Source organism: Rhinichthys klamathensis, unplaced genomic scaffold (genome assembly GCF_029890125.1).
Source record: "Rhinichthys klamathensis goyatoka isolate OS25496 unplaced genomic scaffold, OSU_Roscu_1.1 h1tg000020l_1, whole genome shotgun sequence".
Classification (NCBI taxonomy): domain Eukaryota; kingdom Metazoa; phylum Chordata; class Actinopteri; order Cypriniformes; family Leuciscidae; genus Rhinichthys; species Rhinichthys klamathensis.
In genome coordinates, this window is record NW_026606571.1 from 1,141,412 (window position 1) to 1,153,622 (window position 12,211).

Here is a 12,211-nt window from a genome sequence, read left to right on the forward strand (position 1 = left end):
GAAGACATTGTGAAGCCATCCCCTCTGGGCTTTTGCAATACCGCCATAGTGACAAATAAAAAGTTACGAAACGAATGTCTGATGCTGATGTAAAAGGTTTGTGTAATGGGAACAATCTGTTAAAGAATGTATGAGATAATTAGTAATAAAGTTCATGCACTTTAGCCACATTTTCCTCAATCAGTCATTTTTATTAGTTTCAGTTTTTTTACGTAATATTTAGTTATAGTTATTTCATTACTTCAATTTAAACTAAACGAAAATAAAGCAATATTGCAACGGCAACTACAGCTGAAATAATAAGTAGGCCTAACATAATTTTTTTATATTAAATTTTACTTTAATTTTATTTTATGCTTTTTCGAATACCTTTCATAATGCAATAACCCTGGTCAGAAGTCATACAGAGATAAATAAGAACTACAACAGTACCACCTTAACCAAGAGTTTGCAGTGGGACAGTGGCTGCCGAGTCTGACCCAGCGCAGGTGTGTGGCATTCTGCACGAACCAACAAACATGGCCAGGAAGAGGTTCATTCATGCGTCCTAATACTGGGCTATATTACCAAAACAACTGTTCCTTTTATATTGTATCACTCTTTGTTTTAAGGGTTGGACACTTTGTCAGATTGCAATCTCAGGCACCCGTGACATTGTCTAGAGGTACAAACGTCACTGGTTTTGTTGGCTGAGCCAGCGCTGAAGTGATCTCCACCACGTTCACACTAAAACTGCAGGCTCACCCATTTTTCATTGAATTTTATCAACGCAAGTTGCTTTTCAGACAAAAGAAAATACTTGACAAATGAAGAACATGCAACTATAAGATTTTCATGAATTAAATCTTTTTATTTAAAGGGTTATATAACATACTTGGTCTCTATAGGCTACTCAGGTGATGTTCCACTTCTATAATCCAAAAATGTCATCCCAAATTGACATTTGCTTCCTCTTAACCATATTAAGGGAATATAACGCACACTCACCAGAATCATATTGCAGTTTGATCAGCGAGGCAAAGAAAACATATCATTACACTTCAGAAGGCAGCTTTGGTTCCTCAAAGTCCATAAAGACACCAAAGGCAGGGAGAAATCGACTCCCTCCCAGAAATGACCTCCTCTAATAATCAGTAGGCTAATAGTTGTGGTTTGAGGTTTCACCTTCACCCTGTAAACAATAGTACTTTGATCATAATGCAGATGTCTCACAGAGCTATACATTGTACGCTTTCTATAGGCTACTCCATGATTCCTCATGTCATAGCCACGAAGAAAGAGTCTTTTTTGAAGAGTTTCGGGCCATGATGGGGAGGAGGGACTGAGAGCTGGTCTATGTGTTAAAGATGAGAGTGTCCATGTCATTGTTTGCTTTTTAAAAAGCCTTTAGCAGTAGGACCTGGAAGAGTTGCAAGACATTTAACACTGAGGTTTGTCAAGTATTAAGCTCCAAAGTAGCTTTTTTTTTTCTTTTTTTTGCCGTCCGACTTTGACTTTATAAAAAAAAAAAAACCTGCTGTTCAATTGGCTCCAGTACTTGACAGGAAAATACAATTGTTCCTGATGTCAAATTCCAGCGACTCCTACTATAAATGACGGGTTGGGCACTTTTTTGGAGCAGTTTAATGAAGATTATTTACCTTGCTCTCGGAAGAACACGTTAGGACGAGATGAGCGCATCAGTGGCTGTATATAGAAACATATACACTGAGGATCGCTTCAGACAGACGTATGGCACGGAAGCGCAGTCTAGTGGGAGAGAGCGGCTCCGCGACAGACTGGCGCAGAGATGCAGCTGCTCTCAGGTGGAGTGTGTTCACCTGCTCAAGAAGAGACTGCCCGTGTGCAGCTGGCTGCCCAAATACAAGCTCAAAAAATGGCTGTTAGGAGATATCATAGCGGGACTGACTGTTGGAATAGTTCACATTCCCCAAGGTAAAAAATAAACCTTAATTAATTAGTTGTTTCTAGCTGTAGTAGCCTAGGCTAACGTAATAGCAAGAGAAAGAAAAGGTTAGAGAATAAGAAAAAGATTATTTGAATACTAAGCTTAACTCATTTACAACAGTACATAACATGATTAATTATTTAACATCAACATATTTTTGTTGCGGTATAGCTACGGTTTTAATGAGATAAACTTTTTTTTGTTAGAAAAAAAAAACTATTGTTAGACTGTTTGTCTGTCTTGATCTAAACATCAAAAAGTTTAGGCCTATATATATATATATATTTACAAATTTGGTTTAAAATACTTGTCAAGTTCTTGGAAATGTATAAACCTCTGTATAACGTCAGATTTAAATGGTTTTGTAAAAACGTTCAATTTTTTATTTATTTAAATAATAGCCTAATAAATAATCCAAAAAAAAGAGTCTTAACCATCGAATAAAAAGTGTTAAACTAATTTATTTGTAACTTGAATGCACATGAGAACACAATTGAATTGAAAGACAAAGTGCATACATTTTGAGTAACAAATAATATCGTGACGTTTTCTTATGTTTACTTACTCCATTCGCAATTTCGCATTGAACAAAACTTTACATAAAAAGTTAAAATACATGATGAAAAAACGTTACTTGTCACATGACAGTAATATGGCGTCCTGCATTCGTTACGAGTTTACGGTGAATTTGATTTGGCGATTTGGCGAATTGGCTACATCATGTTCATCATAGAAAATGCATTAGCCTATTTAAGGTTTTGTGTGGAACTTTTAATTTAATAAATGAATTGAATATGCATCATGTCTTCTTGACCCATATTCAAGACAACAAACATAATTTTTTCGTTGTTTTTAGGAATGGCCTTTGCTTTGTTGACATCGGTGGCTCCTGTCTATGGTCTTTACACATCATTCTTCCCTGTGGTTCTCTATATGCTCTTCGGCACTGGTCACCACGTTTCCACAGGTAAAAGACCGATCATTTACCAGAGTTGTGAAAAAACAAATTTAATCCGCAACCATGTCAAAGTCAATGTTTAATCAAGAAAATGAAATACCATAATCCAAGGGATTGACTTTTGCAGGTACCTTTGCTGTGTTGAGTCTGATGACTGGCTCGGTGGTGGAGCAACTGGTTCCCATCCCGCTTGCTCTGAATTCCAGTAGCCCAGAGGCTGCAGAGTTTGAGGCCCAGAGAATTGGGGTGGCATCAGCTGTAGCATTTCTCTCAGGCATAATGATGGTAAACAATATCTGCTCAACTTAAACATATAGCACTTTAAAACAGAATTATGAGATTGTGTTGCTTGTTTTTATTGTCTCAGCTATGCATGTGTGGCCTCCAGTTGGGTTTCCTTTCCACATACCTCTCGGAACCGATTGTTAAGGCGTTCACAAGTGCAGCCGCCTTCCATGTGACCGTCTCACAGCTGCAAAGCATGTTGGGATTACGACTACCACGATATGCTGGTGCCTTCTCTCTTTTTAAGGTCAGAAATGGCATAACACAGACTGTTTTTTCCTTTTCTGATTACTGGTGTAATAATTCTAGTAACAACTGAAGCAGTATCACTGAATATGACTGAGCACAAATGAATCAGGCATGTCAGAGGTTCCCTTTAAACCCACAGACTCTGGCTTCAGTGATGGAGAATGTGCCCCACACTAATTTGGCTGAGCTGGTGATATCACTGCTCTGCCTGGCTGTTCTGGTGCCGGTTAAAGAGGTCAACTCACGCTTTCGGGAGCGCCTGCGAACTCCCATCCCTATAGAGATCATCACTGTGAGTCTGCACTTCACAACAGGCATTTGAAAAGATTTAGAGTGACTCACAGACATAAATAAGTAAATGAACTTTTGTACAAATATTTGCCATTCGTCAGCCAACTAGTCCAGTATAATGAGAGTTTCATCATCAACCATATTTTCTGCTGTGGTCTGCTTATTGTGAAAAATAATCTTCCATTCTGTTGTGGCTCCTGCAGGTAATAATTGCAACAGGAATTACATATGTCTTTTCTCTGGACTCCAAGTATGACATACAGATAGTAGGACATATTCCAGCAGGGTAATATATTCTTTTATCTAATACATTATATTCATAATATTCATCAATAGTAATGGTATATACACTACCGTTCAAAGGTTTAGGATCTGTAATATTTTTTAAATGTTTCATGCTCAGCAAGGCTGCATTCATTTGATCAGAAATACAGTAATATTGTTAAATATTATAACAATCTAAAATAGCTGTTTTCTATTAATATATTTTAAAATGTAATTTATTCATGTTAGGGTAAAGCTGAATTTTCAGCAGCCATTATTTCAGTCTTTATAAATTATTCTTACAGTTTATGCTGATTTGGTGCTCAAGAAACATTTCTTATTATCACTGTTAAAAACAGTTTTGGGAACTGTGATGCATTTTTTTCTTTGATGAATAGAAAGTTCAGAAGAACAGCATTTATTTGAAATAGGCATATTTTGTAACAATGTAAAAGACTACTGTCAATTTTAATCAATTTAATGCATCTATATATTTAATTGTATTTAACCTGCAATTCAAAAACAACCTGCAGTTTAACTATAAGATCACAATTTATATTAGGTGTCTTTAACTACTATGTACTTACATAAAAATAAAAGTTGTGTTGATGTAGTATTGCAAAATACAGGTAAGGTTAGGGACAGGTTTGGTGGTATGGATAGGTTTAAGGGTGGGTTAAGGTGTAAGGGAAGGGTCAATAGTGCAATTATAGATGTAATTACAGAAATTAATTATAGAAAATGCAGGTATTTTTTTAATATAAGTACAGTGTTAAAAATGGTATGAACTCAATAAGTGCATTGTTTCAAATTATTAATTTTAATGTTAGTACGCAGTAGTTAAAGACACTTAATATAAAGTGGGACCAACTATAATTTAAAGCTAAAAGTTTACTATTTTTTCAGCTTCCCTGAGCCACGGCTGCCTGCTTTGGAGACAGTTCCACAAATTGCTGGTGACACAGTTGCTATCACCCTTGTTGCCTACGCTGTGTCTGTTTCTCTGGCCATGATTTATGCAGATAAACATGGATACTCCATTGATCCAAATCAGGTAAATACTGTATTTATAATCAAAGTTCAAAAAAGTTTTGACTGGTGGAACTGGAGCATGGTGCAAGTTAAGCCATGGTTATAGGTTTGTAAATGTGTTAGTCATGTAAGGGATAATGTACATCCAGCCGGTTGTTCTCTCAGAATAAACCCCCGGCGACAGGGTGATGAGGACTTGCATTATCCCGCTTATTACACGGCTACTTTCCACATTAGTAAATAATTAGACACGAAATATTGATCTGAGTTAAAATATTTTTTTAGGTCTTTAAATGCAAAGCTTCCGTGGAAAGAGCAGTTGCCAGTTCAACTGGTTCAAACTAGACGGACATTTAACAGATACGGTATACAGCCGTACCACTTACAGTATTACACAGCATTTCGCCACACATAATTATGAAGAGAAGAGATATTGATTTTGGATGAGACTGTTTTATAATTGTACCTGTTTGTGTTTTATAATCCAACAGTGTACAAAACAATAGTCACAAAATGGCAGCAGCTACGTTTGTATGAAACAAGAGAGAGCGAGTCCATGATACTGGATGGCATAATTAAATAACTACACAAAATATTGATTCGACTTCACCAAATGCAAAACTTCCCAGAAGAAAAAACTTTCCTAGCAAGCGTATAGCGCTGCTGACTTCAGTAACCCGGATGAGCCTGTGTTATCTGTTTTCAGCGGTTGTTATCTGGGAATAATTTACCGCTGGATGGCGCGATTGACCAATCAGAATCAAGTATTCCACAGAAACGTGTAATAACAAAAGATAATGTTCTTGTTGTTGTAGGAGCTTCTAGCACATGGGATCTCCAACACTGTGTCATCTCTCTTCACCTGCTTCCCCAATTCAGCTACACTGGCCACCACCAACATACTGGAGAGTGCTGGAGGTCACACACAGGTACTGGTTTGTTTGAGATCACCTCTGCTGTTCACTGTTCAGCCACTTAATTCATGTAAAAAACAAACAAAACAAAAAAAACTAAGCAATGTTATGTTGCGAAGGTCATGCTGTGATAATTACATTTTTGCTGTAGTTTATTCACTGCTAGAAGTTAAGGTAATGATTTTCTTTACAGGTTTTTTCTTGTTTGTCGAACATAGTAGAGCAGTTAGATAAAACCCCTTTTCTTCAACAGCTCGCTGGACTGTTCACAAGTCTGGTTGTTCTTATTGTACTTCTGCTGATAGGACCTCTATTTTACTTCCTACCCAAGGTAAGAGTCCCTTCCCAGCTAACAGGAAACATTCTCAGAACTTTGGCTAATTTTCTAGCAAGGATTTCTCAAAGTTTTCAACAAACGTTCTTCCAGTTACATTAATAGAATGTTTGTTCATATTTATCTGGTCTTTAATGATGTTCTCAATATTTTAGCACTAAAGTGTACATCATTCATGGAATATTTTTTCTGAAACATTTTAGTTGGATATTCGTCTAACTTTTTTATTATTATTTACTACTTGTTTCAAAATTTTCAACATTCAAAAAGTAATGTTCCCATAATGTTTAAAATGATCAAACATTCCCTTAATGTCTTTGCTAACCTTGCCCACAAACAAGAAAAATGTTTTTAAACATTTAAAAAATTGGACATTTTGAACGTCCTGAGAAAATTTAGAAATAACTTAATCAAAACTTTATCAAAAAAGTTCTTAGGAAACATTTTGTTTTGTTATCTAGGTTTACCAATGACAGATTTGCAATACATTTCAGAGTGTAATTTGGGATATTTATGTAGAGTAATACTGTCTTATGGTTCATAGACATTACATAGTTACAAAACAAATAGTGTACATTTTGAATTAATGTTCTCTTTAAGGAATTATCAATATAACCAACAACATCCCTCTCCCTTCTCTCCACCCAGGCAGTGCTTGCTTGTATAAACGTAACCAGCCTGAGACAGATGTTTCTGCTGTTTCAGGATCTTCCTGACCTTTGGAGAGTCAGCAAAATCGATTTTGTATGTTTTTACCAATTCTCGTTCCCAGAAAAGTGCTATATATCTTTAATTTGACATTGAGTCCAGCTGATCAATTTGAATTCTTGTTATATGTCTGAGCAGATGGTGTGGCTTGTGACCTGGCTGTCAGTAGTTGTGCTAAATGTTGACCTGGGCCTGGCCATTGGGGTGGTCTTCTCCATGATGACAGTTATCTGTCGCACACAGAGGTATTCTTAGGGCATTATATACTCATTTTGTTCAAATTAAACTTTATTTATTGGATAAAATGCTTTGACACTTCCCATTATGGGCATATTGTCACGTTTTGAGATATTTAGTATAAATTAGAGCAGGGTATCCCAACTTCAGGGTCATGACTTCCACTAGGGGTTACTAGTGCTCTCTTAGGGTCGCCACACATACTTGATTTTAGAGGAAATGATTATGATTTCAACATGGACTGTAAAAAAAGGTGGATGACATGTCTCCACTTCCTTCCACTGTAGAAAAATGGAGCCAAAATATCCCAGAAATGGCCGTTGACATAGTGTGCTGATTACGTCATTTGGAGCCCGAGGCTGCCCAGTAGTGCCGCCCATGGAGCCACCCATACTCCTGCAGATTCAGGGGCCGTTTACACTACCCAGTTTTCAACTAAAATGAAAAACTTTGTGTTTTGGCCATTCATTTACACGACAACAGCGTTTTGGAGGCCTGAAATGGCAAACTTTTAAAAACGTGTTTCAAAGTGCAAGTTTTTGAAAACCATACCATTATTGTCTCAAAAAAGCGAATTTGTGCAAACGGTGACGTCAAGCGTCTTTTTTTAGTACATCATTGTCATGTAAACCTACCCTCAATCGCAAGCAAAGCTGCCAATTGTTACGTTACACCCCGTTTTATCACATGGTTTATGGTTTACAATGGTTAATGACCTATACTGCAGCCAGCCACCAGGGGGTGATCAAAATGTTTTGGCTTCCCTTTTCATGACATGTGCGGCACACTTGGGCTGTGTTCTAAATACCTCATTTACTATTCCCCACATTATTCCACAAATATAGTTCACTTGAAGGAGTGAATAAAAACAAGTGAATGAATTCAGACACTGAGTGCGCCGGAAGGGCTGCCGCTGTTTTATAGTTTGTTCTTGCTGTTTAATAATCATTTGAAACTTAACAAACTGGCAGCTCCAGTTGTTAGATGAAAAGACTCATCTTGAACTCTGCCATGGAAACTATAACCTTAACTAAACAATTTAATGATCAATTAAAACGGAATTTATACCTGTATGACATTATGCTGTAGCCACATTTGACCAGCGGTTTGGAAAATGGATGGATGGATGATTCAGCTGCGGGCGCCATCTTCTGACAAGACGCGGGAATTCATTTGCCATGCGTGCGACTCTTACAGTGCATTATGGATATTCTCTAGTTGAGTGTACATCAGTTGTAGTGCATTGTATGGGATTGAATGAGTGCATCCGATTACATCCACTATGACACAGCTTTGGATTTAACTCTAAGTCACTAAAACCTAATCTGTGCACTAAATACATAAATAAGTGAAAATTCTTTAGTGAAAAAAAAAGATAATAGATTTTAAATGATTATATAATAAAAATGATTAAAACCATATGGCTAAACCAGACCAAACAGTTCTATACATGTCAAAAAAAAAATTGCATTTAAAAAAAATATATATTTCTGATCCAAACACCATGCAACATATTGGAAGTGTGCAATGATTTTAGTTTGGCAAGCAAAAAAATCACACCTAAATATACTTGCTGTAGAAAAAGAATGCACAGGATTCCCATAAAAGATGAATTGGCATGTCATTTTTTACATTAAGGATAACCAAATTGTTTGTGGATGCAGTGTACTTCTGTGTAAATCAGATTTAATTACAAGTATGCTTAGATTTCAGAAGTGTTGTGAAACATATAGCATTTTAAAGTGATCCTCTGGGAGAAAGCTTGGAACCACTGAATTAGAGTATCATTCTGACCGTATAGAGATAACGATATTAGCAATCCAACTAGAGCAGCCCCAGTGAAACAAGATATTGAGTACATAATATAATTGAGATCGAAACTACCTAATTAGATTTGTGTATTTATCTGCTTTAATAATCATGTTTACTACATCCTTTAATTATGCTTTCCAAAGCTCAGGGGCTATATACAAACAGCAAACCAGTATCCCTTACAGACCCCTGTGTTCCAAAACAACCTTCCTCTCCTGGCGGATATGAAATTCACATTTAAGGAAAGAGGAGATAAAGTTGAGACAAAAAGATGTCCCTGAACTCACAGTAAACTTTCTGTTTTCAGGGCCAGCTGCTCTGTGTTAGGAAGAGCCGCCAACACGGAGATCTACAGATCCATCAACAACCATAATAAAGTGAGTCAACAGAGTCAGTCATATTAAGTTTCTTTGCTTATTACCACACATAATGTAATTTACTATGATTAGAATTGGGCCTTTTTTGTAAATGCAATCGCTTAACCTTTGCTCGGCTGCATTTGTCTCAATCACTTCTCTGTTGTGTAACTGATGATGTGGTTACACCCTCTCCATCCCTCTGAATTGTAGTGCTATGAAGTTCCTGGTATGAAGATCCTGACTTACAATGGGCCTATCTACTATGGCAACCGTAGCTTTTTCAAGGCCGATATGGCTCAGCTTCTGGGCCTCACGCCTGAGAGGATACGCAGCCGAGAGAAAGCCCTGAAGGCCAAAGCGAAGAGAGAGAGAGAGGCCATTAGCTCTGTAGTAAGATGATCAATCTATCAATTTATATCTATAGTTTTGCTTTTTGTATTATTTGCTCGCTTAAGCCTGAAAATGTCCACTAGCATTTTATTTAAAATAATTTATTACATAAAAAAATAGTTCTGAATGTTCATTAGCCTTGTTCAGAGCTGTTGTAAAAGCACAAATGCACATTCTGTTAATTGTTAATGCGCCAAGTCACCATGTGTCATATTATATTAGTTATGTAATTAGAATACTGAACTATATTACTTAATGGAAGAACTGTTTATTAAAGGTACACTATGTAACTTTTTTTTGTTCAAAATGAACTAAATTTAACCAAAGAGTAAATACATTATCAATCCTTCTTCCAAAACGTGTTTTTGTCTTACCCTGATTCGCTATGTTAAGCCTATTATAAGCGTTTATATTTTAGACCTGACGGGATGGTTTTCACTGGAAATTACGTACATACTCCACCCGCCCGTGAGTGTCTCGTCATTCTTTGACACGTATATGGTGACGGAGTATCATAGGTTAGTTGTCACTACGAGTGAGAAAGGTAGACATGGAACAGCCAAATCTCGAAAATCCCTTTTTTTTTAAACGCCGAACAGAGGAGAGTCTGCCGGCATAAAGAGAACGCGACAGAGCTCGTAATAAAACGAGAATCGACATTGGGTTGGCTTTTTTGAGATACGAGAACTGAGGAATTTGAAATGTTGTAAAAGCGACGCAGAGATGGGATTTTTATTACGCAACAGGTGAGTAAGGTATTTTATTGAACAGATAAATTGCCATATGTTGCTTTTGAACAGTTAGTTGTCATATTTATCCGCAGTCACGCAGAGCCGAAACACACCCAAAACAATGTTCTTCCACAAAAAGCATGCCGCTTTATGCTAGAGGGGCCAAAAGTTACATAGTGCACCTTTTATATAATATTAAATATTATTATTTCATTTTTATTGAATATTGGTGTCTCATACTGTAGCTGTGGTTTTATATTACCTGCATTTAACTTCTTTTAAAATCACTGTAATGCAAAAAAACTTTTTTTTGCATTTATTACCTATGACTGTAATCAGTAATGTATTATTATTTTGATGTGATATTTTGGAGATTTTCTTCTAACAACAACAAAATAACAGATTATGAAAAGAAAACATTTGATTGGATATATTTTTTTTTTTTTTTCAAGGAACAAGGAGTTGCAGACAGTTCATTTTCTTCAAATAATGACTTGTTCAGATCAGGTCCATTCCTATTTTTATTTGGCAGCATCAAAAATCACATTAGAGAGTCTTTTATTTCAGACGAATCACACTTGTGGCTTTTCCTCAATTGTTTATTGCAGAGATGGCTGAGGGTGAAGTCCAGGCCGTGTTGATAGACTGCAGCAGTGTCATTTTTGTGGATGTTGCGGGAGCTCGGTTATTCATACAGGTGACCTGGGCCGTATAGGTTTTGTTTTGACACCAGTCGAATCGTGTCATATGCTCACGGTACTTATATCCTTTCACAGATGTGCATGGAGTGCCAGAAGATTGGGATAACGATATACCTGGCTAACTGCAATGGTGAGTTTCCAGGTATATACTTGGACAAACCTTACAAACTACTTCCTGAGTGTAATATTTTCTCTCCTCTGTAGAGAGTGTACTGAAGATTCTCACATCCAGTGGGCTCATGAAATACATGAATCCTCAGCATATCTTTATTACAATCCATGATGCTGTGGTCTACATACAACAGCAGCGGGTAAGATGCAAAGGCTTCTTCATATACGTAAATTCTTCAACAACAAAACAGCATATTTTGAGTGCTAAACTGTTGTGGCACAACTGCATTTGCATTAACATTTCATCCTTTTCGCTTGACAGGAGAAACCTCCTGAGAACAACACAACGGTATGGGTATGATTTATCTGACACTACCAAAGTATTGCAACATTTATGCTAACTGAGACTCAGAACTGGACCTGAAGAACTGTGGGTGACTACAAGTGTGTCGAGGAATGAGTCATTCCAGCATTTATTTGGACTCAACGTGCTGTGATTTAGACAGGGCCCTCTATGGTGTCTAATAAGAGTACGTAAGTTACCTGCAGTGGCTGTTGTGTTCATTACTTGCTAAAAGCCTGTTCACAGTGAAGACAATTGTGAAAATTTGTTGCGATAAACATTTGAATTCTAATGAACTACTGGTAATGTCCGTTTAGAACAAAACAAAGATTTGCATGCCGTCAATGCAATCTATTTTTTACGGAGAGGTGATCTTTATTTTTCATCTTGCACAGTTAAGAAAACTGGCCAACCAATAAGATATATGTTTTTGGTCACATGGTCAGAGCAGATGCTGTTACATAAAACTAAGACTTGGTGGCGCTCACGAACAGACTATTTTGCTGAGCGACAGTGAGTGAACAGCGGAGGAACAGTCTGGAAG

The 12,211-nt window shown here is 36.9% G+C and overlaps 1 protein-coding gene across 1 annotated transcript; it reads left to right on the plus strand.

The window, feature by feature from the left end:
• Positions 1-1,508: 1,508 nt before the first annotated feature.
• slc26a10 (solute carrier family 26 member 10) lies at positions 1,509-12,012 on the plus strand. The gene is made up of 18 exons (XM_056239118.1): positions 1,509-1,935; positions 2,805-2,915; positions 3,034-3,191; positions 3,274-3,438; positions 3,580-3,732; positions 3,935-4,017; positions 4,902-5,049; positions 5,843-5,956; positions 6,195-6,272; positions 6,924-7,019; positions 7,122-7,228; positions 9,340-9,409; positions 9,602-9,781; positions 10,965-11,019; positions 11,121-11,209; positions 11,289-11,343; positions 11,418-11,524; positions 11,647-12,012. Exons 1-18 carry the CDS (start codon positions 1,671-1,673, stop codon positions 11,683-11,685), a joined length of 2,073 nt encoding a protein of 690 aa, XP_056095093.1. The 5' UTR covers positions 1,509-1,670; the 3' UTR covers positions 11,686-12,012.
• Positions 12,013-12,211: the final 199 nt, after the last annotated feature.